This window comes from Botryllus schlosseri, chromosome 3 (genome assembly GCF_051294905.1).
Source record: "Botryllus schlosseri isolate E-star chromosome 3, Bs_hap1, whole genome shotgun sequence".
Taxonomy (NCBI): domain Eukaryota; kingdom Metazoa; phylum Chordata; class Ascidiacea; order Stolidobranchia; family Styelidae; genus Botryllus; species Botryllus schlosseri.
In genome coordinates, this window is record NC_137238.1 from 35391955 (window position 1) to 35418495 (window position 26541).

At 39.3% G+C, this 26541-nt stretch overlaps 2 protein-coding genes across 5 annotated transcripts in view; both read left to right on the top strand.

Moving 5' to 3' along the window:
- The window catches only part of LOC145435139 (uncharacterized), a 29114-nt gene extending 14639 nt beyond the window's left edge, over window positions 1–14475 (top strand). The window contains exons 1-2 of one of the 2 annotated variants that reach the window (XM_080312422.1): window positions 454–703; window positions 6530–14475. In XM_080312422.1, the coding sequence (XP_080168548.1) occupies window positions 6574–8328 (1755 nt within the window). In that variant the 5' untranslated portion in view covers window positions 454–703; window positions 6530–6573 and the 3' untranslated portion in view covers window positions 8329–14475. Of the gene's footprint in view, window positions 1–453; window positions 704–6529 lie in introns of those variants that run through there. The other variant, XM_080312423.1, reaches the window with a different exon arrangement.
- LOC145435142 (uncharacterized) overlaps window positions 1–26541 on the top strand; it is a 126086-nt gene extending 99545 nt beyond the window's left edge. For all 3 annotated transcript variants that reach the window (XM_080312429.1, XM_080312427.1, XM_080312428.1), the window contains one exon: window positions 15428–26541. The gene's annotated coding sequence lies outside the window, so the exon portion shown is untranslated. The remainder of the gene's footprint in view (window positions 1–15427) is intronic.

Below are 26541 nucleotides of genomic sequence, written 5' to 3' on the forward strand. Positions count from 1 at the left end.
TCTCAATAATCAAGACGCAAAATAGCAGTTTTTATGCATTCAATTACGAAAATGTATCTTCGTACTGATATAAGCTATTTGTCATGTACCATTGTGCAATTTGTAGAAATTACATAGTGACAACGCAAATTTATTTCATGCAGAAATGTAATCTTGCGCTTTGGATTGAATTTTACACCAAGTCTCCCCATTTTGCGTCACTCGCACACCAATTTAAAGCATAGATAGTAATTTTAATATACTCTTACCTCTATCATAGCATACGCATAACATTGAATGGAGTTAGCTTGAAAAGGGTTGAATATATAGATTGAATCACGTACGTATGCTCATATATTGTGTCACCCAAACACTAATTTAATGAAAAGATGAACATTCTTACCTGTATCATGGCTTATGAATTACATTGAATTGAGTTAGCTTTAAAAGGGCATTTATCTCCACAATATACAAACACACTAGCCATAATCATTGACCTACACTACGAGTTGCATCTTTGTTTATGAATAATGGATTAGCATTGTGATATCTGGTTTTCTTTATTGTAATTGTTGACATTGTGATATCAGTTGTTATTTTTCCTAAGTATAATTTGTTAGTGGAAGTCGGGTACGTATCTGAAGGACAACTTTCTTCTGGCCAAGTCTGTGGCATTTGCTAATGAAGGACTGTTTCAGCCAGTGCGGAAGTGAGAGTGAAGCAGGTAAGCTATAAAAATCACGAACCCTGATAGGCCTATGGTCCTGTAGTCTGCAGACCTGCTGGTACTGTAAAGTTAGCTTTCTTATCGCCAATGCCCGTGTTTGACCTACCTACTTCCTATGTAGGCCTATATGTAGTGACACAGGAAACAATGGTCAACAGGCTTCTGTATCTTCATTTGGTAAATTTGTACGAGTTCTTGCCTAATCTTTGAGGTATTAAATCATTGCATCTTCTCAAAGCTGAGGTCGTAGCTAATGATATTTCTGTAAGGGTATGTTAATTATTTGGCTGCTAACGGCTATTAATATTATTTTTACCTCCATTGTAATATTCCAGATTCATAACCTAGATTACGGTGCCAATTTTCACCTTGAGCAAAGGCTGGGCACAAGGATTTGAATACTCGAATCTGAATCAAGTAATAATACGGATGCAATCTAGTCAGGTCGCATGATTTTATTTCGAGTACTGAAATTCCACTATCCCTGCTATAATCTGTTACTTTTGCAATGAATGTAATGGTGATAGTAATTTCTAATGCAGAATGTTTGAAATCTCAATTATTTGTGTCACAGCAGCATACCAAACGTTTAACATGTATTAATAAAGGTATAAATTGCCTTCATGTGGTGTCTAATTAGTATTACGGTACTGAACCATGTATACTTTACGGTAGCATGAGAGGTTCAAATTTAAACTTTCCACATATCTCGTACTGCTGTAACGTCACAATGAGTGAAGCTAGATTACTTGACTCGACTCAAACCCTAGTACTCGATTCACTCAAGTATTCGATTCTGGCTAGCCTTTTTACGAAATCAAGATGATTGTAAAAATGTATTAGTCCAAACACACTTAGTTGTATAAATTGGGTTTTTGAATGGCTATGCTCATGAATTTGTACATGTTGATTTGGAGCATAGCTTCGGAGTTCATGTTTGGACAGTGTTGTGGAATTACTTTGCGTTTGTCGATAATGACTCGTGCTCGTTGATTGTCTTCCTGTGTTCCTACCGTCGTTAGTATTTCGTGTGTCGTAGTTCTGTTAAGGTTTGGTCGTGAATAAACGTGGTTTTGAATTGTGCTGCATCGGTTTAGCCTTCTTCGGTATGATCAAGAAATATTTTAAGAGGAACACAACAGAACGTTTCTGGCGACGAGGATGGGATCCTGTGATATATATAGGATCTGAGCTATTTCAACATCTCCGAGAAGAGGTTGCAGTACGACTAAGTTTTATTCGTGAGACCTACATATCTTCGAGTGCGTGACTACCACACCCAACATGTCTGAAGAAGTTGTTAAGGTTCTTAAGCAACAATTAGAACAGCAGCGGGAATAATTAGAACAGCAGCGTAAAGAGTTGGACGAACAGAAGGCACATAACGAACAGCAGATGAAAGCATGGATGGAGACACTGCGTCAAATATCTTCTCAGGCGGTCTCCACTGCGTCGGTCAGCAATGTGTCAGTTCAGCCATTTGCGCCATTTGACTCAACAACAGAACTCTGGACTGACTATTGGGAACGCTTCTGTACATTCGTGAGCGCACACTCTGTGCCGAATGATGAAGTGGCCCATGTATTCTTAACGAATCAACGCGCAGTGGTCTACAAGATGTTGCAGAACATAGCTGCGCAGCAGGCCGATCCTAAGAAGATCAATGATCTTTCCATGGAAGAAATTAACTCTTTTTTGAAAGACCACTATGATCCGAAGCAATTTGTGGTTAGAGAACGCTACAAATTTTGGAGTGATATGAAGCGCAAACCTGGTGAAACCATACCAGAATTAGCTGCTCGTATCAGGCAAGACGCGATCACATGTGACTTTTCTTCAATTAAAAATCCGTTGGACGAAGCGATGTCCACGCGATTTATGTGTTCGGTGGGAAATGAAGCTGTTCTATAGGCTGTATTTAAACTGAAAAGCGATTCTTTGAACTTCGAGACTGTTGTCAAAACAGCAACTGATACGGAAGATGCCGCCAAAGTAGCAAAAGAAACCGTTTATGGTTCAAAATCCGAAGACCCGCTTCAAACTAACGTGGTAAAGTCTTCTTATACAAAGAAAAGTAAAGGAGACGCCCAGAACTCCAAGAGTCGGGTTGCTGGATATGAAGGGGAAGGAAGAAACCTCTCTGAAAAGGCGCGTTTCCGATGTGACAAGTGCGGACACTCTCCTGATGAATGCAAATATGTAGATGCTGTCTGTCATTACTGCGACAAAAGAGGTCACATTCAACCAGCATGTCGTATCAAAAAGAAAGATAGGTTGACGGAGAAAGGCGTTCGTAAGAACCGTCGCGTTAGAAGTGTTAAACACACACGGTCGTATCCAGAAATCGAAATCGACGTGCATATCAATAAAGACATCCAATCATTTGAGTTGGATACTGGCGCGAGAGAAAATTTCGTGTCCAAAGACAGATGGATCGCTCTGGGAAGACCTGCTATGGTGAATGCTGAGTAACTGAGTTCGAATCTGCATCCTTGCATAAACTGAACACTCTAGGTACATTCACACCTAAGAATGTTTCACTGACAGATGTGAACGATCGGTCAGAAATATCCGATTTCTCATTTATAGTTACCGATATACCGAATTTGAACTTGATAGGCCGTAGTGGAATATTGAAGTTGGGAATTTCAATCGATGCTCTGCTATACGGTAACAGTGTTGTAAAATCGCTTTCCAATGTTGATTTTTCGGAATTGGCCAAACGCTGTGAGGATATCAGTAACGAATTCCCAGAACTTTTCAAATCTGAATTGGGTTGTTTAAAGGATGTTAAGTTAGACATTCAATTTAAAAATGATGCGAAACCTATTTTCTGTAAATATCGCCCAGTACCGTTGCTATCCGTGATGAGTTATCCCAAGCGTATGATGTAGGGATAGCCAAATGTGTGCGGCAACCGGTCGATTTTAATGATTATGGTACGCCTGTTGTTCCAATTCGTAAACGATCGCTTCCTGGTAGTAAATCGGGAAAGATTCGTGTGTGCGGCGATTATTCTGTTACAGTTGATTCGCAACTTGAAACGCATAGACAACCGATTCCACTCGCGGAAGAGCTCATGCAGAAATTGGGCGGGGGTTATGGTTTTACGAAGATTGACTTGGCTGATGCCTATAACCAAGTTCAATTGACTGAAGAGAGTCAAAAGAGACTTGCTCTCAGCACGCATCGTGGTGTCTTGCTGCAAATGAGATTACCGTTTGGAATTTCTTCAGCACCAGGTTATTTCACTGAATTCATGAATCAGCTGACTGCCGACTTGAAAGGTGTAGCTGTTTACCTGGATGACATTTTGGTCACATTAATAATCTCCGTGCGTTATTGAAGAGACTTCAAGATAAAGGTCTCCGATGCCGAAGAGAAAAGTGCACATTCGCACAACCGTCAGTCGAATACCTAGGTCACAAATTATCAAGTGCCGGTATTTCCAAAGGTTCGAAAGTGGAGGCAGTGTTGAAAATGCCTGCTCCATCTAACGTTTCTGGTCTCAAATCATTTCTGGGCCAAGTACAATTCTACAGTAAATTTTTACCCAATCTGTCCGCGGTGACGGAACCGTTACACCGTCTTACAAGAAAGGGAATCCCGTGGTTTTGGGGTAAAGATGAGCAAGATTCATTCGAAGAATTGAAGAAAATGCTATGTGCAGATTTGCTCCTAGTTCACTTTGATCCAACAAAGAAGTTAGGATTATCATGTGACGCTTCGGAAGTAGGAATTGGTTGCTTACTTTTTCACCGTTCTGAAGATGGTTCTGAGAAGCCGATTTCCTACATGTCGAAAACGTTGACGGAAACTCAACGAAAGTATAGTCAGATTCACAAAGATGCTTTGGCTATCATTTTTGCTCTCCAGAAGTATCATCAATACTTATATGGAAGAAAGTTTATATTGGTTACTGACCATAAACCTCTACTGGCATTGTTTGGACCAAGCAAAGCGATACCGGCCCTCGCAGCAAATCGTCTGGCAAGATGGGGACTGACTTTGAACCAATACGATTATGATATTGAATATCGTAATACAAAGCAACACGGTAATGCTGATGCATTGAGTCGACTTCCGTTCAGTCATGACTCCGTATTTGACAAAGGGGAGGAAGAGGAAAATATGAACATTGTTAGCACAGTACGTACTGTGAGCCAACAGATTAATCCTTCTGATCCTGGTATATTGGCAAAAGAATCCAGCAAAGATCCTGTCATTTCTGCTGTGATGAGATACACCAGAGTGGGCTGGCCAGAAAATGTTGCCAGCACCAAAGATCAAGGATATTCGTTAGAAGATTTCTGTAAGATATCCACATGTTTATCTGTTGAAAACGGATGTTTGTTTTCAGGAGCGAGAATCGTAATTCCCTCGAGTCTGCAAAGAAAGGTGTTGGATATTCTTCATTTGGGACATTTTGGAATGCAACGTATGAAGCAACTTGCTCGTAGTGCTGTGTATTGGCCGCGAATGGACAATGATATTGTGGACATGTGTCACAGATGTGTCTCATGCTGTGAAAATCAGAACGCTCCTAAGAAGGCGAGTATCCATCCTTGGATGTTACCTGAGAAGCCGTGGATGAGAGTTCATGTCGACCATGCAATCGAATTCATGGGAACCAATTGGCTCGTATTGACGGACTCGTATTCTAAATATCCTTGCATCCACCCGACCAATTCCGTTTCAAGCAAGGAAACTATCGGATTACTAGAACAGGACTTTGCACATTTTGGATATCCGTTTACCATTGTGTCTGACGATGCAAGTACGTTCAAGTCTGAAGAGTTTCAGAAATGGTGTAAAAAAAGAGGAATTATCCACCTTTCGGGTGCACCGTATCACCCATCTACGAATGGCGCCGCAGAAAAGCTGGTTGACTCATTCAAACGCGCACTACGCAAATCAAGTTTGCCGGCCAAGGCCGCATTACAGGAATTCCTCATGTTGTACAGGAGAACGCCGCTTGCAAGTGGGTTATCTCCGAGTCAGCTTCTCAATAGCAGACAAATTCGTACGATGATTGACACGCTACTGCCATCTCCAGCTCATGCAGCTCAAGGCAAGCAAGTGAGAGAAGTTGAGAAGCAAGTAAAGGCTTCAGTCAATCGATTCACGGTTGGCACACCTTGTTATGCTCTGTATTATGGGCCGAAGAAGAATAAAAAGCCCAAATGGGTACCTGCGACAGTTACCAAGGTATTTGGTTCTCGCAGTGTCAATGTTATGGTTCATCCGCGTGGTCCTACGTGGAGAAGACACATTGATCAACTTCGACCAAGGTATGGAATTGAAGAAGACAGCGAGCCTGGCATCACACCTGATGTACCTGCTTTTAATTATCAAAGGGTAGTAAGCCCTCCGAGAAACAATATCGTGGCAATGCGTCATGCCTCTCCGGAAGTCCATGAATTACCGGAATATGGACCTCATAACCCGAGACGTTCCAAACGAACTCGTAAACCGAGAGTTATTCTTGATTTGTAATAACTCTCATGTTAGAAGGGAGGTGTTGTGGAATTACTTTGCGTTTGTCGATAATGACTCGTGCTCGTTGATTGTCTTCCTGTGTTCCTACCGTCGTTAGTATTTGGTGTGTCGTAGTTCTGTTAAGGTTCGGTCGTGAATAAACGTGGTTGTGAATTGTGCTGCATCGGTTTAGCCTTCTTCGGTATGATCAAGAAATAGTTTAAGAGGAACACAACAGAGAGCACACCGTCGAACTAGCCTTCTCTAAAATCTTACCTTGTTTTCCTAATTTAAACAAGCGGTGCTCGATGTATCATTTCAATTGTATCACCCTTCTATTTTCAGATGATAGTGTCGAGTTGAAGTTTTCCGTTTGAGAAGATTCAATAATGGATATTGTGAGCAGCTTGCCATATGAAATGTGGTTGAAGATTCTCGAATACCTTCCACTGCATGACCGTTTTGAATGGGTCAAATTTACAAACAAAAGGTTTTTTCACCTTGCGGGAGACATATCAGCAGTCCAAGATCTCGATTTTCACGGATGTAGTTATGTATCGAACGATCAGTTTTTGAAAATAATCAATCGTTCGAAGGACAGTGTGAGATTTTTGTCCTTCCGGGACTGCGCTTGGCTCTCGAATCAAATCTGCACCACCATGCCGAGATTGAAAAATCTTGTTACACTGGACATATTGGGGTGTTTCTTGAATAGCGAAACATTACACAGTCTACTTGGTGCCACATGCTCCATGAAAAGATTGGCTCTATCCACTACGGAACTGGTCATGACGGATTTTTGTCGGCTGCAGTCAAAATGCGGATTGTCACTTCTAGTCTTGCATGTGGAATTGCTTCACGATCCAGGAAAACTCTGTAGTATCCAAACCAGAACGGCGTTGAGGGATTTTATCAGGACATGCTGTCATTCTAATCCACACCGCGTTTCATTTCAAACGCACAAGCAGTTTGATCTACAAGAGTTGAAAGATATGTCCTGGGAGGGGAATCTCAAGATATGCAAAGTGTTCACACAAAGCGTGGTGAGGGATGCTTATGATCAACAATACCAAACTGACACACTAGTTGCTCTTCCTTTAAATCAAGATGGCTCTCCTCCTTACTTGCGGGACGAACATTATGATGAGCTAGCTTTACCTGAGGCAGTTTTTCTGAATCACAGCATTCGGAAAGTGACACATCTAGACTTAAGCAACAGTCGCGCTCTTTTAATTTATGAATTCAAGGGTTTATATAAGAAATTACCATCTTTCACAAACCTTGTTGAGCTGAACGTGTGTGGACTGGACTTGGATGCCAACATGCTCCTGTTATCGATTATGGACTTGAAACATTTAATCGGTTTGTCTTTTTCCCTCCATCTTCCTTTACAATGTAAGCAGGATCCAAATCAAAATGTATTGAATATTACGACAACTGAGACAAGAGACTCAGATGCAAGTTACAGTTATTCGGTATTTTTGTGGAAATTGGTGAAATGTTTCCCAAATTTGGAAAAGCTGGAAATGAGGTATTGCGTGAATGCCCGAAAATACTCTACTGTTAGCGATTTGGAAGCGATTGGCATGTTGAACAAACTTCGTTATCTCTCCCTACATAGATTTCCTTTGAACGATGTAGATCAGCTTGCAGACATCTTCTCCAAATGCACGAATATAGCATCATTGGATCTCGGTCACTTTGAGACTGATGTTGCCTGTGAATTTTCAAAGTGTTTTGCTTCGTTGCGCAATCTCGTTTATCTACGACTTGCCCATGATGATTTGGAGTCAGTATCAAAATTCAAAAATTTGCATGTGGGCAGAAATCTTCAAAGATTCACTTTGTATTCAAAGTCCACTTTGTCAGCGGCGTGGATCGAGACATTTCTTGGACCGGTTGTTGCAACCTGCAATCTGTTCTGTATGTGCCATATCGAATGTAAGAATGTGGATGCAGATGTTAGAATGCTGATTGCAAAATACCGGAACATTTGTGATTCGAAATACCGTAGCAAGGTGATATTGTCATGCAGTGATAATAGTATTAGCCAACATCCAGTGTGCCAAAGTTGGCATGGCCGCTCGTTATCGCATGTTGCCCTATACAGCCCTTTTGACATTGTAAAAAATGGCATGCTGTAGCCAGCCGACAAATATGAATGGAAGTGGAAATGAATGGGTGGGAGTGGGCAATTTTTTTGAGTTTACTGATATAGCATCAATTGGTTTTTCCCCGTGCTGGAGACATATCTGCAGTCCAAATCTTGATTGTCGCGGATGTGGTTATGTATCATCATGTTGTTTGCATTAATGCTTTTCGTTACATTTCATTATTTCTTTCGTTTCATCGATAGTGCTTAGAACTATTCTAATATGGGCTAGCTACCGGGCATGTCAATTGTATGCGATGGTGTACGATTTGAAAAGGATCCAAATATGATGAGTACAGTAGTTTCATCCAAATTTTTACACCGATCCGAAAATCCACCGAATATGATCCGCTGTGATCCATTTGTTAAATTTTCATCTAATTCATGGTTGCCTTGTCACTTCCATGTCTGTAATATGTTTATTACTGCATTGGCAGTAAATGAATCGGTGATGATGTTTACACTGTGCGATTGTATTGATTTCCACATTCAGTTCCATACATGTGGATGGGTATGTTGATTTTTGCTGTTATTTGCAACTGTGGTTTCTGTTTCCTTCCGCATATTCAACATCTTGCCAGTTTCATATGTGTTTGGTATGATTTATCATTATTCCACTTTGACAGATCCTTGCAGTATCGTCGAAGCTCCTATAACTAATCGATATTCGCAATCTCAAAATATTTGAAAACAGTTTCTTCAAATCGTGATCCTTTTGAATGTTCAAGACCAAAATAGCAGTTTTTATGTATTGCATGGGCTGATTATTCACGGTATTAACTCTCATTCAATGCAATGTGGAAAAATTTGGCATCGTAAGCTCGCAAAAAGTTCAAAAATTGTCATCTTCTGTCTCCCAGCCTAATTGCTGTGCAAGTTACTTACGATAATTTAGCACCATATTGCCTTGGTGTAATTTTGTGACTTCATCATGCCAAATGCGAAGCACAGCATTATCTTGACATCGATTCCTGCAAATTACTGTCTTCTATCCTATCTGAACTATCTGGAACCAGAGTGATCATGTTTAAATTTGTGCAATGGTGGACCCTGTTATCATTCATTTCCTTAGTCGGTCAAGCTATCTCAGTACAATATCCGTTTCCTGAAGTCATTTGTGTGTACCATGGTCGTGAGACTTTTCTAAATGAGAGTTATATCCAATGTCCATAGTTTCAATTAAGAAAATGTATCTCTGTACTGGTATAAGTTAATTTGTCATGGAGCATTGTGCAATTTGTAGAGATCTCATCTTGAAAACGCATCTGACTGAGTCATGGAAATTTATTCTCTCCTCAAATGTAATACCGCGCTATAGATTAAATCATGCACGAATTCTCCAATATTATGTCATTCGAACACCAATTTAATGCACAGACAGTTGTTGTAAAATTATCTTACCTGTACCATGGCATATGCATTACATTGAATTGAGTTATCTTGAAAAGGGCATATATGTCCAGAATATAATACAAGGTAGCCATAATTAATTGCCTACACTAAGAGTGGTTTCTTTATTCATGAATCTTGGATTAGCATTGTAATATCTGGTTTTCTTTAATCTTGATTGTTGACATTGTGATATTAGTTGTTATTTTTCTTTAGTGTAATTTGTTAGTTGAAGTTGGGTACGTATCTGAAGGACAACTTTCTTCTTGCCAAGTGTGTGCCATTTGCTAATCAAGGACTGCTTCAACCTGTGCCAAAGTGACAGTGAAGCAGGTAAGCTCTAATAATCATGAACTCTGATAGGCCTATGGTTCTGTAGGCTGCAGAGCTGCCGGTGCTGTAAAGTTAGCTTTCTAATCCTAGCCCACTAGTCGACAATGCCCGTGTTAGACCTTCCTACTCCATACATAGGCCCAGTTCTTGTGTAATCTTTATGAGCTATTTAGTCATTGCATATCCTCAAAGCTGGGGTCGTAGGTGATATTTCTGTAAGGGTATGTTGATTATTTGGCTACTAACGGCTATTGATGTTATTTTTACCTCCATTGTAATATCCCAGATTCATAACCTAGATTACGGTACCAATGATCACCTTGAGCAAAGGCGCAAGGCTGGGCACAAAGATTTGAATACTCGAATCTTAATCAAGTAATAATACGGATGCAATGTATTCGGGTAGCATGATTTTATTTCGAATACTGAACTTCCACTATCCCTGCTATAATGTGTTACTTTAGCAATGAATGTAAAGTTGATAGTAATTTCTAATGCTGAATGTTTGAAATCTCAATTATTTGTGTCACAGTAGCATACCAAACGTTTAACATGTATTGGAAAGGTATAAATTGCCTCCATGTGGTGTCTAATTAGTATTACGGTACTGAACCGTGTATACTTCACGGTAGCATGAGTGCTTCTTATTTAAACCGTCCCCGTCTTTCGTACTTCTGTATCGTCACAATGAGTGAAGCTAGATTACTCGACTCTAACTGTAGTACTCGATTCACTCAAGTATTCGATTCTGGCTAGCCTCAGTACGAAATCAAGATGATTGTAAAAATGTATTAGTCCAAAACATGCTTAGTTGTATAAATTGGGTTTTTGAAGGACTATGCTTCTGAATTTGTACATATTGATTTGGAGCATAGCTTTGGATTTCATGTTTGGACTGCAAACCATCGAACTATTCTTCTCTAAAAATCTGACCTTATTTTCCTAATTCAAATAAGCGTTGCTCGTTTATCATTTCAATTGTATCACCCTTCTATTTTCAGATGATAGTGTCGAGTTGAAGCTTTTCGTGTGGTAAGATTCAATAATGGATGTTGTGAGCAGCTTGCCAGATGAAATGTGGTTGAAGATTCTCGAATACCTTTCACTGCATGACCGTTTTGAATGGGTCAAATTTACAAACAAAAGGTTTTTTCACCTTGCGGGAGACATATCGGCAGTCCAAGATCTCGATTTTCACGGATGTAGTTATGTATCGAACGATCAGTTTTTGAAAATAATCAATCGTTCGAAGGACAGTGTGAGATTTTTGTCCTTCCGGGACTGCGCTTGGCTCTCGAATCAAATCTGCACCACCATGCCGAGATTGAAAAATCTTGTTACACTGGACATATTGGGGTGTTTCTTGAATAGCGAAACATTACACAGTCTACTTGGTGCCACATGCTCCATGAAAAGATTGGCTCTATCCACTACGGAACTGGTCATGACGGATTTTTGTCGGCTGCAGTCAAAATGCGGATTGTCACTTCTAGTCTTGCATGTGGAATTGCTTCACGATCCAGGAAAACTCTGTAGTATCCAAACCAGAACGGCGTTGAGGGATTTTATCAGGACATGCTGTCATTCTAATCCACACCGCGTTTCATTTCAAACGCACAAGCAGTTTGATCTACAAGAGTTGAAAGATATGTCCTGGGAGGGGAATCTCAAGATATGCAAAGTGTTCACACAAAGCGTGGTGAGGGATGCTTATGATCAACAATACCAAACTGACACACTAGTTGCTCTTCCTTTAAATCAAGATGGCTCTCCTCCTTACTTGCGGGACGAACATTATGATGAGCTAGCTTTACCTGAGGCAGTTTTTCTGAATCACAGCATTCGGAAAGTGACACATCTAGACTTAAGCAACAGTCGCGCTCTTTTAATTTATGAATTCAAGGGTTTATATAAGAAATTACCATCTTTCACAAACCTTGTTGAGCTGAACGTGTGTGGACTGGACTTGGATGCCAACATGCTCCTGTTATCGATTATGGACTTGAAACATTTAATCGGTTTGTCTTTTTCCCTCCATCTTCCTTTACAATGTAAGCAGGATCCAAATCAAAATGTATTGAATATTACGACAACTGAGACAAGAGACTCAGATGCAAATTACAGTTATTCGGTATTTTTGTGGAAATTGGTGAAATGTTTCCCAAATTTGGAAAAGCTGGAAATGAGGTATTGCGTGAATGCCCGAAAATACTCTACTGTTAGCGATTTGGAAGCGATTGGCATGTTGAACAAACTTCGTTATCTCTCCCTACATAGATTTCCTTTGAACGATGTAGATCAGCTTGCAGACATCTTCTCCAAATGCACGAACATAGCATCATTGGATCTCGGTCACTTTGAGACTGATGTTGCCTGTGAATTTTCAAAGTGTTTTGCTTCGTTGCGCAATCTCGGTTATCTACGACTTGCCCATGATGATTTGGAGTCAGTATCAAAATTCAAAAATTTGCATGTGGGCAGAAATCTTCAAAGATTCACTTTGTATTCAAAGTCCACTTTGTCAGCGGCGTGGATCGAGTCCTTTCTTGGACCGGTTGTTGCAACCTGCAATCTGTTCTGTATGTGCCATATCGAATGTAAGAATGTGGATTCAGCTGTTAGAAAGCTGATTGCAAAATACCAGAGCATTTGTGATTCGAAATACCGTAGCAAGGTGATATTGTCATGCAGTGATAATAGTATTAGCCAACATCCAGTGTGCCAAAGTTGGCATGGCCGCTCGTTATCGCATGTTGCCCTATACAGCCCTTTTGACATTGTAAAAAAAACATGAATTTAATGGCGGGCTGTAGCCAGCCGACAAATATGAATGGAAGTGGAAATGAATGGGTGGGAGTGGGCAATTTTTTTGAGTTTACTGATATAGCATCAATTGGTTTTTCCCCGTGCTGGAGACATATCTGCAGTCCAAGATTTTGATTGTCGCGGATGTGGTTATGTATCATCATGTTGTTTGCATCAATACTTTTCGTTACATTTCATTATTTCTTTCGTTTCATCGATAGTGCTCAGAACTATTCTAATATGGGCTAGCTACCGGGCATGTCAATTGTATGCGATGGTGTACGATTTGAAAAGGATCCAAATATGATGAGTACAGTAGTTTCATCCAAATTTTTACACCGATCCGAAAATCCACCGAATATGATCCACTGTGATCCATTTGTTAAATTTTCATCTAATTCATGGTTGCCTTGTCACTTCCATGTCTGTAATATGTTAATTACTGCATTGGCAGTAAATGAATTGGTGTTGATGTTTACACTGTGCGATTGTATTGATTTCCACATTCAGTTCCATACATGTGGATGGGTATTTTGATTTTTGCTGTTATTTGCAACTGTGGTTTCTGTTTCCTTCCGCATATTCAACATCTTGCAAGTTTCATATGTGTTTGGTATGATTTATCATTATTCCACTTTGAAAGATCCTTGCAGTATCGTCGAAGCTCCTATAACAAATCGATATTCGCAATCTCAAAATATTTGAAAACAGTTTCTTCAAATCGTGATCCTTTTGAATGTTCAAGACCAAAATAGCAGTTTTTATGTATTGCATGGGCTGATTATTCACGGTATCAACTCTCATCAATGCAATGTGGAAAAATTTGGCATCGTAAGCTCGCAAAAAGTTCATAAATTGTCATCTTCTGTCTCCCAGCCTAATTGCTGTGCAAGTTACTTACGATAATTTAGCACCATATTGCCTTGGTGTAATTTTGTGACTTCATCATGCCAAATGCGAAGCACAGCATTATCTTGACATCGATTTCTGCAAATTACTGTCTTTTATCCTATCTGAACTATCTGGAACCAGAATGATCATGTTTAAATTTAAGCAACAGAGGACCCTGTTAACATTCATTTTCTTAGTCGGCCAAGCTATCTCAGTACAATATTCGTTTGCTGAAGTCATTTGTGTGTACCAGGGTCGTGGGACTTTTCTAATTGAAAGTTATATCCAATGTCCATAGTTTCAATTAAGGAAATGTGTCTCTGTACTTGTTCAAGTTATTTTGTCATGGAGCATTTTGCAATTTGTAAAAATCTCATCTTGACAACGCATCTGACTGATTGATTGAAATATATTCTCTCCACAGATGTAATACTGCGCTATAGATTGAAGCATGAACGAATTCTCCAATTTTGTGTCAGGCGAACACCAATTCAAGAGAAGATAAAATTCTCTTACCTGTATCATGGCTTATGCATTACATTGAATTGAGTTAGCTTTGAAAGGGTATATATGTCCACAATATAATACACGGTAGCCATAATTATTTGCCTACACTTAGGGTGGTTTCTTTATTCATGAATCATGGATAAGCATTGTGATATCTGGTTTTCTTTAAGGTTTAATTGTTGACATTGTGATATCAGTTGTTATTTTTCTTTAGTGTAATTTGTTAGTGGAAGTTGGGTACGTATCTGAAGGACAACTTTTTTCTGGCCAAGTCTATGGCACTTGCTAATTACGGATTGTTACGACCAATGCCAAAGTGAGAGTGAAGCAGGTAAGCTATAATAATTGTGAACCCTGATAAGCCAATGGTTCTGTAGTCTGCAGAGCCGCCTGTACTGTAAAGTTAGCTGTATAAAGCTGGGCCACTAGTCGACTATGCCTGTGTTTGACCTCCCTACTTCCCATGTATATGTAGTGACACAGGACACTATGGTCAACAGACAAGGATTTGAATACTCGAATCTGAATCAAGTAATGATGTGGATGCGATATAGTCGGATAGCGAAAGATGATTTTTTTCGAGTACTGAAATTTCACTATCCATGCCATAATGTGTTACTTCATCAACGAAAATAAAGTATTGATAGTAATTTCTAATGTTTGACGTTTACAAATCTTAATTTTTTGGGTCACAGCAGAATACCAAACGTTGAACATGTGTTACAAAGCTATAAGTTACCTCCATGTGGTGTCAAATTAGTGTTACAGTCCTGAAGCGTATATTCTTTGCGGTAGCATAAAAAGTTCATATTTAAACTTTCCATTTCCTTTGTACTGTGGTAACGTCACAATGAGTGAAGCTAGATTACCCGACGCCACTCAAAGGCCTAGTACTCGATTCACTCAAGTATTCGATTCTGGTTAGCCCAAGTCGAGATGTTTGTAAAAAAGTATTAGTCCAAAATACGATTGATTGTATAATTTGGGTTTTTGAATGACTATGTCCAAGAACTTACTTGTGTATGTTGATTTGGATTATAGCTTTGGATTTCATGCTTGGACTGCACACCATCGAACTATCCTTCTCTAAAAATCTCCCTTTTCCACCAATTCAAGTAAGTGGTGCTCGATGTATCATTCCAATGGTATCCCTCTTCTATTTTCAGATGATAGTGTCAATAATGGATGTTGTGAGTAGCTTGCCAGATGAAATGTGGTTGAAGATTCTCGAATACCTTCCACTTCATGACCGTTTTGAATGGGTCAAACTTACGAACAAAAGGTTTTTTCACCTTGCTGGAGATGTGCCTGCAGTCCAAGATCTCGATTTTCACGGATGTAGTTATGTATCGAATGATCACTTTTTGAAAACAATCAATAAGTCACAAGACAGTGTGAGATTTTTGTCTCTTCGGGACTGCGCTTGGTTCTCGAATCAAATCTGCACCACCATGCCGAGATTGGAAAATCTTGTTACACTGGATATATTGGGGTGTTTCTTGAGTAGCGAAACATTACACAGTCTACTTGGTGCCACATGCTCCTTAAAAAGACTGGCTCTATCCATTACGGAACAGGTCATGACAGATTTTTGTCTCTTGCAGTCAAAACGCAGATTGTCACTTCGAGTCTTGCATGTGGAATTGCTTTTCGATCCCGATCACGATCTCGAAACTCTCTATAGTAGCGAAACCAAAACGGTGTCGATTAATTTTATTAATACATGCTGTCATTCAACACCACACTGCGTTTCATTCCAAACGATGAAGTATTTACCTCTCAACGATTTTGAAGATATTATGATTGAGGCAAATTCTGCGATTGATCGAGACTTCATCGAAACAGTGATGAGGGAAGCTTGTGATGAAACTTATCAAAATCAGATACTGATTGCCGTTGCTTTACATAGAGATGTTAGTTCTCTGTCGGTTGGTTGCTTTGATGAATCGCATGTACTCTGCCTTCCTATGCAGATAAGACTTGAGAAATTGCTCGCATCTGCACCCTGGCATCTTTTCCCGCGGGAAGAATATGCTGATAATCCAGATTCTGCTGAGGCAGTTTTGTTAAATTGCGTGATCCCAAAACTGAGACATCTAAACTTCGGCAGACGGTCTGTTTTAAATTTTGGTGTCACCGATGCATCCCCTCGTATATGCAAGAAATTACCAACTTTCACAAACCTTGTTGAGCTCAATGTATGTGGGTTGGATTTGCATGCTAACATGCTTCTATTAGCAATTATGGATATGAAACATTTGAAGGGTTTGTCTTTTTCGCTCCATCTTCCTAAACAATGTGAGCTGGGTCCAGGGCAGGATGTGTGGAATTATAAAGCTGGGACAATAGACGCCGATGAAGAAAGTTGCAGATATTCAATATTTTTGTCGAAATTGGTGAAAAATTTCCCTGATTTGGAAAAGTTTGAAATGAATTGTAGCAACGATGCCCGAAAATTCGTTTCTGTCAGTGAATTGGAACCAATTGGGATGCTGGACCAACTTCACCATCTATCTCTACACAGATTTATTTTGGACGATGTGAATCGGCTTGCAAAGATCCTATCCAAAAGCACGAAGATATCATCATTGGACCTTGGTCACTTTGAGACTGATGTTGCCCACGATTTTTCAGAGTGTTTTGCTTCGTTACGCCATCTCATTTATCTACGACTTGCCCATGATGACTTGGAGGGTGTATCGAAATTTCACAATTTGCAAATGAGTAGCAATCTTCAAAGATTCACTCTGTATTCAAAGTCGACATTGTCAGCAGCGTGGATCGAGTCATTTCTGGGACCGGTTGTTGCAACTTGCGATCGGTTCTGTATGTGCCATATCGAATGTAAAAATGTGAATGCGGCTGTGAAAAAGATGATTGCAAAGTACCGGAAGCTTTGTGAATCAAAATATCGTAACAATGTGGTGTTGTCATGCAGTGATGATCCTTTCAGCCAATATCCAGTCTGTCAAAGTTGGCAGGCCCGTTCGTTCTCAACTGTTGCCACATGCAGCCCTTTTGACTTCGTAAAAACACCATGACTGTGAATGGTGCCATAACTTGGCGTCATATTTCTGTTTAGAGTTTTGTTTTTTCAGTTTTCATCTGAACTTCGAAACGAATATAAAATTGATTTCATGTACCGGTACCTCTTTCAACTTATCCGTGATGCTCAGAGCCTTGGTCATGCTGGCTAACTTCCCACCATGTTAATTTTATGACATAGTTCGTAATGTAAGAAGGATCCAAAGTAAAGTAGGTTGTTCGATAGATAAATCCACACCCCTCCTGATATCACCGAACATGTACCGAACCGATGTAATCCGCTTTGTGAATTTTAATTGGATTCCTGATGGTCGTGTTAACATCCATGTCATTAATTTATTCCCGCATACTGTATCGCTCTTCATTTTTAGATAATAGTTTTGTAGTTTGAACTTGTTTCCACTTTTTCAACTGTAAAGATTTCACAATGGATATTGTGAGCAGCTTGCCTGATCAACTGTGGATAAAGATTCTTGATTATCTCCCGGTATATGACCGTCTTGAATGGGTGAAACATACAAACAAAAGATTTTTTGAGCTAGCTGGAGATGTCTCTGCTGCCCGAAATCTTGATATTCAAGAATGTAGCTATGTGTCCAATGACATGCTTTTGGAAATACTCAATCGTTCAAAATACAGTGTGAGATATTTATCTTTCCGGGACTGCGCTTGGGTGGGTGGATGTGAGTGGGTGGTGTCGATTTTTTTGAGTTTACTGATATAGCTTCATTCGTTTTCCCCTGCGGGAGACATATCTGCAGTCCAAGATCTTGATTGTGGCGGATGTAGTTATGTATCATCATGTTCCTTGCATCAATACTTTTCTTACGTTTCGTTATTTCTGTCGTTTCATCGATAGTGCTCAGAACTATTCTAATGTGGTCTAGCAGCTACCGAGCATGGCAATTGTATGTGATGGTGTACGATTTGAAAAGGATCAAAATAGGATAAGTACGGTAGTTTCATCCAAATTTTAACACCGATCCAAAAATCCACCGAATATGAATCCGCTGTGATCCATTTGTTCCATTTTCATCTAATTCATGGTTGCCGTGTCACTTCCATGTCTGTAATATGTTCATTACTGCATTGGCAGTAAATGAATGGGTGTTTATGTTTACACTGAGCGATTGTATTCATTTCCACATTCAGTTCCATACATGTAGATGGTTATGTTGATTTTTGCTGTTATTTGCAACTGTGGTTTCTGTGTCTTTCCGCATATTTAACATCTTGCCAGTTTCATATGTATTTGGTTTGATTTATCGTTATTCCACTTGACAGTTCCTTGCAGTATCGTCAAAACTCCTATTGCAAATCGATATCCGCAATCTCAAAATATTTGAAAACAGTTTCTTCAAATCGTGATCCTTTTGAATATTCAAGACCTAAAGAGCAGTTTTTATGTGTTGCACTGGCTGATTATTCACGGTATTAACTCTCATTCAATGCAATGTGGAAAAATTTGGCATCGAAAGCTAACAAAAAGTTCATAAATTCTCATCTCCCGTCTCCCAGCCTAATTGCTGTACAAGGTTCTTACGCTAATATAGCACCATATTGCCTATGTGTGATTTCATTACTTTATCGTGCAAAATACGAAGCACAGTATTGTCTTGACATGGATTCCTGCAAATTACTGTCTTCTATCTTATCTGAACTATCTGGAACCAGAATAATCATGTTTGAATTTGAGCATCGGTGGACCCTGTTAAGATGCTATCTCAGTACAATATCCACGTGCTGAAGTCATTTGTGTGTACCTGAGTCATGAGCAGTTTCTACTGGAGAGTTATATCCAAATTCCACAGTTTCAAATTAGGACATTTGTCTCTGTACTGGTATAAGTTATTTTGTCATGAAGCATTTTGAAATTTGTAGAAATCTGATCTTGACAACGCATTTGACTGAGTGATGGAAATTTATTCTCTCCACAAATGTAGTACTGCGCTATAGATTGAATCATGCACGAATTATCCAATATTGTGTCACCCAAACACCAATTCAATGATAAGATAAAATTTTCTTATCTGAATCATGGCTTATGCATTACACTGAATTGAGTTAGCTTGAAAAGGGCATATATGTCCTCAATATAATACACGGTAGCCATAATTAATTGCCTACACTATGAGTGGTTTCTTTATTCATGAATCATGGATTAGCATTGTGATATCTCGTTTTCTTTAATCTCAATTGTTGACATTGTGATATCAATTGATATTTTTCTTCAGTATAATTTGTTAGTGGAAGTTGGGTACGTGTGTGAAGGATAAATTTCTTCTTGTTTAGTCTGTGGCATTTGCTAATCACGGATTGTTTCGACCAATGCCGAAGTGAGAGTGAAGCAGGTAAGCTCTAATAATCATGAACCCTGATAGGCCTATGGTTCTGTAGTATGCAGAGCTGCCGGTACTGTAAAGTTGGCTTTCTAATCCTAGCCCACTAGTCGACAATGCCCGTGTTTGACCTCCCTACTCCCTATGTAGGCCTATATGTAGTGACACAGGAAACTATGGCCAACGGGCTTCTGTATCTTCATTTGGTAAATTTGTACCAGTTATTGTGTAATCTTTATGAGCTATCGAATCATTGCATCTCAGCAAAGCTGGTGTCGTAGGTGATATTTCTGTAAGGGTATGTTGATTGTTTGGCTGCTAACTGCTATTGATAATATTTTTTCCTCCAATGTAATATTCCAGATTCATAACCTAGATTACGGTACCAATTTTCACCTTGAGCAAAGGCGCAAGGCTGGGCACTAGGATTTGAATACTCGAATCTGAATCAAGTAATAATACGGATGCAATCTAGTCGGGTAGCATGATTTCATTTCGAGTACTAAAATTCCACTATCCCTGCTATAATGTGTTACTTTAGCAATGAATGTAAAGTTGATAGTAATTTCTAATGCTGAATGTTTGAAATCTCAATTATTTGTGTCACAGCAGCATCCCAAACGTTTAACATGTATTAGAAAGGTATAAATTGCCTTCATGTGGTGTCTAATTAGTATTAAGGTACTGAACCGTGTATACTTTACGGTAGCATGAGAGGTTCATATTTAAACTTTCCACATCTTTCGTACTGCTGTAACGTCACAATGAGTGAAGCTAGATTACTCGACTCGACTCAAACCCTAGTACTCGATTCACTCAAGTATTCGATTCTGGCTAGCCTTAGTACGAAATCAAGATGATTGTAAAAATGTATTAGTCCAAAACACGCTTAGTTGTATGTATTGGGTTTTTGAATGACTATGCTCATGAATTTGTACATGTTGATTTGGAGCATAGCTTTGGATTTCATGTTTGGACTGCACACCATCGAACTAGCCTTCTCTAAAGGTCTGACCTTGTTATCCTAATTCAAATAAGCGGTGCTCAATGTATCATTTCAATTGTATCACCCTTCTATTTTCAGATGATAGTGTCGAGGTGAAGCTTTTCGTTTGAGAAGATTCAATAATGGATATTGTGAGCAGCTTGCCAGATGAAATGTGGTTGAAGATTCTCGAATACCTTCCACTGCATGACCGTTTTGAATATGTCAAATTTACGAGCAAAAGGTTTTTTCACCTTGCTTGGGACATATCTGCAGTCCAAGATCTCGATTTTCACGGATGTAGTTATGTATCGAGCGATCAGATTTTGAAAATAATCAATCGTTCGAGGGACAGTGTGAGATTTTTGTCATTTCGGGACTGTACTTGGTTGTCGAATCAAATCTGCACCACCTTGCCGAGATTGAAAAATCTTGTTACACTGGATATATTGGGGTGTTTCTTAAGTAGCGAAACATTACATGGTCTACTTGATGCCACATGCTCCTTAAAGAGATTGGCTCTATCCACTACGGAACTGGTCATGACAGATTTTTGTCGGTTGCAGTCAAAACGCAGATTGTCACTTCGAGTCTTGCATGTGGAATTGCTTCACGATCCCGAAACTCCCTATAGTTGCGAAACCATAACGGTGTTTAGTAATTTTTTTATTACATGCTGTCATTCAAAACCGCACTGCGTATCAGTCCAAACGCCGAACTATATACCTCTCGATGATTTTAAAGATATTATGATTGAGGCATATCCTGCGATTGATCGAGACTCCATCCAAATAGTGACGAGGGGAGCTTGTGATGAAACTTATCAAAATCATATACTGATTGCCGTTGCTTTACATAGAGATGTTAGTTCTCTGTCGGTTGGTTGCTTAGATGAATCGCGGGTACTCTGCCTTCCTATGCAGATGAGACATGAGAACTTGCTCGCATCATGTTATTGTAAAGAAGAATACCTTCCTATTGCGCTACATGAGCTGGAGTATATTTTGTCGCGGGACGAAGATACTGATGATTCAGATTATGCTGAGGCAGATTTGTTAAACTCCCGGACCCCAAAACTGAGACATCTAAACTTGGGCAGACGATCTATTTACCGGTATTATTTTGGTATCGCCGAAGCATTCCCTCGTATATGCAAGAAATTACCAACTTTTACAAACCTTGTTGAGCTTAATGTGTGTGGACTGGATTTGCATGCTAACATGCTTCTATTAGCGATTATGGATATGAAACATTTGAAGGGTTTGTCTTTTTCGCTCCATCTTCCTGTACAATGTGAGCCGGATCCAGAGCAGGACGTAATTAATTTTACAGCTGAGACGAGAGACGCCGATGAAAGTTGCAGATATTCGATATTTTTGTCGAAATTGGTGAAAAATTTCCCGGATTTGGAAAAGTTTGAAATGAACTGTAGCATGGATGCCCGAAAATACGTTGCTGTCAGTGATTTGGAACCGATTGGGATTCTGGGCAAACTTTGTTGTCTATCTCTACATGGATTTATTTTGGACGATGTAGATGGGCTTGCAAAGATCCTATCCAAATGCACAAAGATATCATCATTGGACCTTGGTCACTTTGAGACTGATGTTGCCTGTGATTTTTCAGAGTGTTTTGCTTCGTTACGCCATCTCATTCATCTACGACTCGCCCATAATGACTTGGAAGGTGTATCGAAATTTACTGATTTGCACATGAGTAGCAATCTTCGAAGATTCACTTTTTATTCAGAGTGCGAATTGTCACCAGTGTGGATCGGTTCGTTTCTGGGACCGGTCTTTGCAACCTGCGATCTGTTTTGTATGTGCCATATCGAATGTGAAAATGGGGATACAGCGGTTGTGAAAAATGTCATTGCAACATACCGGGCTATTTTTGCATTGAAATACGGTAACAGGGTGATATTGTCATGTAGTGATGATCGTATCAGCCAACATCCAGTGTGTCAAAGTTGGCAGGGACGCTCGTTCTCAACTGTTGCCACATGCAGCCCTTTTGACTTTGCAAAGACACCGTGACTGTGGATGGTCCCATAACTTGACGTCATATTTCTGTTTAGAATTTTGTTTTTTTCAGTTTTCATCTGAACTTTGAAATGAATATAAAACTGAATTCATTTACCGGTGCCTCTTTCAACTTATCCATGATGCTCAGGACCTCGGTCATGCGAGCTAACTTCCCACCATGTCAATTGTATGACATACCGTAGGTAGTTCGGAATTTAAGAAGGATCCAAAGTAAAGTAGGTTGTTCGATAGAAATATCTACACCCCTCCTGATATCACAAAACATGGTACCATGTCATCCACGTTGTCGATTTGAATTGAATTCCTGATGGTCGTGTTTACCTCCATGACAATATTTATTCCTGCATTAGTAGAAAATTTGAATTCTGTCGACCCTAAGGTAATAATAACTGTATACAATATCAGCTATTGCGGTTGTTCATATTGCTGTCTTGAGGACGGCTTCCGTAGCCTTAGCGTACATTTGACTTTCCGTTTTTTGATTTACATACTTGAATGTCATGTCAGCTTTCACCTCACACTATTGACATATTCAGCACCGTGCTTGGTATCAGATGAATATGGTATAATATATTGGCATTTTCACTACCATACCTGCAAATAAGTTACTGCCATCATGTTGTATTCTGTCCACACTGCTTTTGTTCCTCGAATAAATTTTTGGATTACAGTACTGGATTTAGTTCATGGGTTGCCGTTATTGTACATATGACTAGGCTTATTACACACTCAATCGCACAAACCTAAAAATGATCCTCTTTGTTGCAATTCATACAAATGAACAGTTTTTTAGTTATCATCTGTATCGCCCTTCATTTTCAGATAATAGTTTTATAGTGGTAATTTGTTACCACATTTTCATCAGTCTCCAGCGTGGATCCAGTCATTTCTGGTACCTGCCGTTGCAACCTGCCATCTGTTATGTATGGGACATACGAAATGTCAAAAAGTGTTCGCGAAGGTGACAAAGGTCATGGCAAGATACCAGAATATTTGTAAAACGAAGTATCGTAGCAGTGTGGTGTTGTCGTGGAAGGTGCAATGCTTATCATCTCAGCCAATATCCAGTATGTCAATGTTGGCAAGGAAGGTCATTTACATCTGTTGCCATATACAACCCTTTTGACTTCTAAATATGCCTCGGGTGCAGATAAATAGAGTTACCATCACATTTGGGTTCATAATTTTGTTCTTACGCAAATCTCGCTAAATTTATCTTAAAACTTTACTTTGTTTCATTATTCCTCTGTTGTTTTGTCGATAGTGATCGGATCAATGCTTATACAGATAACTTCCGACCATATCGATTGCAGGGGATGGTTCAGAATTTGAGAAGGATCAAATGGGAAGAGTAGTTGAATACAAATTTTATGCACTATAGACGTCACAGAATATGATACACTGTCATCTACACATTGTGAATTTTTATTCGATTCCCGATGGTCGTGTAATATCCATATTGGTTGCCCGACATATGAGCATGCAACACAATGGAAAACGAAAGTTGAGCATGGGACACTTTAGCAATTAGCATGCGTCACTTTATAACCCCAAAACTAACCCTAACCCGAGACATAGCCCTGAAATTAACCCCTATATATATCCCAATCCAACCCTATCCCACCCCTAACCCGTAATTTAACCAACATGCTCATGTGTTGCATACCCAATTGTCGCATGCCGAAGTGTCGCACGCTATAATATCGCATGCTCATATGTCCATGGACCATCCATATCAATAATAACACTGGTCAACACGATTTTTGGAGACTTTGATCAGACAATTGATTCCGATTAACTTTTTGGCGCTAAATTCAAAAATGACTTTCGTTTTCCTCTATCACGTCAAGTTTTTGGGGTAGGCATCCATCACATTGTCTCACAACCCATATAATAGCACTACTTCTAATATTTGTGTTTATTGTGTAAAACATTTTTAAAAACAAGCAGTCGAAAGTAAATCAATGGACTCCAAATAAACATTTGTACTGCTTTATTTGGTTGATTTAAACTGATGATATTTCTTCTGCGCGACGCGCAAAGCGCGTGTGTCAGGGTCCAAATTGACGCAATTCTGTGGGTTGTCTTGTTTGATACTCGAGCAATAGTCAGCTAACATATGTAAGCTCAAATCTACACTGGTATCTTACCGTCATCATCTTCAGATATTGGGGGGTGCTTTCTCCTTGCCCATCGCTGACTATGCCAATGTTTTCTGGGAAATTATTTAGATATTGTAGCTTGTACACAGATGATCCACTCCCAATCGTGCTTGTTTCAACAATTCAATGTTTCTGTGCCTTTCTCAATGTTTCTGTATTATTGACGACGACTAAGTAAGTGTACAATTGTATCTGCACCTAAGAGAATTTCACACCTTAGGATCCTTTTTGAGCTACCAATAGACACTTGTCATTCACTTGAGTTGTAAATCGGGATTCCTATCTCCTCCGCATCCCATGGTAACAGTGTCATGCCTATGCCAGTATCACGGAAATACACAAATTCACCAAAGGTAGCCCTATGATCATCTCATGATCGAAAGTGAGACATCTTCGCTCTCTTGCCAGCTAGTCTTTCCACAATTCGCAAGTACCTCTCTCAAGTCCCAAAGCCTATGTCAGGTGGACTACTCTACGTTCTGAATCATCTTCGATTTCAAAATCTTCATCATTTGGCCTGCTATCTCTTAAGGTCTTCATCTTGATCCAAATAGTCGAGCTTGTAGGAGTTTCAAGTTACACTGGTTAATCTGAATAGGGCATTGGGACTATATCTGATAGTAAATGTAATGTTTATTTTGCTTGCCATATCCTGCAGTTTGCATCAAATATGTATCTGAAATATCTTCGGATGATTGCATCCTTTAACCAAAAATGGGTGAAAGCATCGGCCTGGATCGATACCAGTACCTTTTTTTCCTAATAATTCAATTAACCCATTGGCTATAGGCTATTACTTATTATATGGTATAAGTGTGAATTTTTATATGGTATGGAAAAGTAGTATGGCTAAATTCGTGAAAATTTGTATATTTTAGGCATATGCCGTAGAGCAAACACTTGACGTGATTGAAGAAAACCAGCGGCATTTTGGGAATCAGCATACCAAGATTAGCCTTATTCAAGTGGAAAATCAAAGTCAACAAATTTTTGCTTGATATTGTTTCCCATTGTAATGTTTGTTACTGCTTTGGTAGTCAATAAAACTGTTGACCCTTAACCACTGTACACAATATCAGATATTGCAGTTGCGAATAGTGCAGTGTTAGGCCTGTGTCTGAAAGGATAAGAATCGTGCATTATTATGCATTCATTTGTCATTTTGTTAATAGATTTTATACTCAAATGACATTATAGCGGAGTTGAAGGAAGAAAGTTGGTGTCTGAATTCGGGTAAAACACTTCCAATTTTATAAAATCATCGGCCAAATGAAGCTCACACATTGGCGTTGAATCAAAGAACCATGTCCACATTGGTTTCACCACATATAGGGATTATATCTAGGTTTACCATTGTACATGATAAATTTTGGTTTCAAATGTTTCCACTGTGCAGTAATATCAATTTCCATTATGTTCATTTTTGCTGTTATTTTCTCCTGTTGATTATGTCTCGAACTGTTGACGTATTTGACACCGTCCTTGTAGCTAAATGCATATTGTATCATTTATATTATATTACCGTTTTCTTTCTACAGCTGCAAATAAATTGCTGCCATCATATTGCGGATTACAGCTCTGGATTTAGTTCCTGGATTACCATTATTGTGCATATAATGACTGTGCTTATTACACTCTGTAGAACAGTGGTTAATTTATACATTCCAATTTATTTTTACTGCATCACCCTTTTTTTCCAGATAA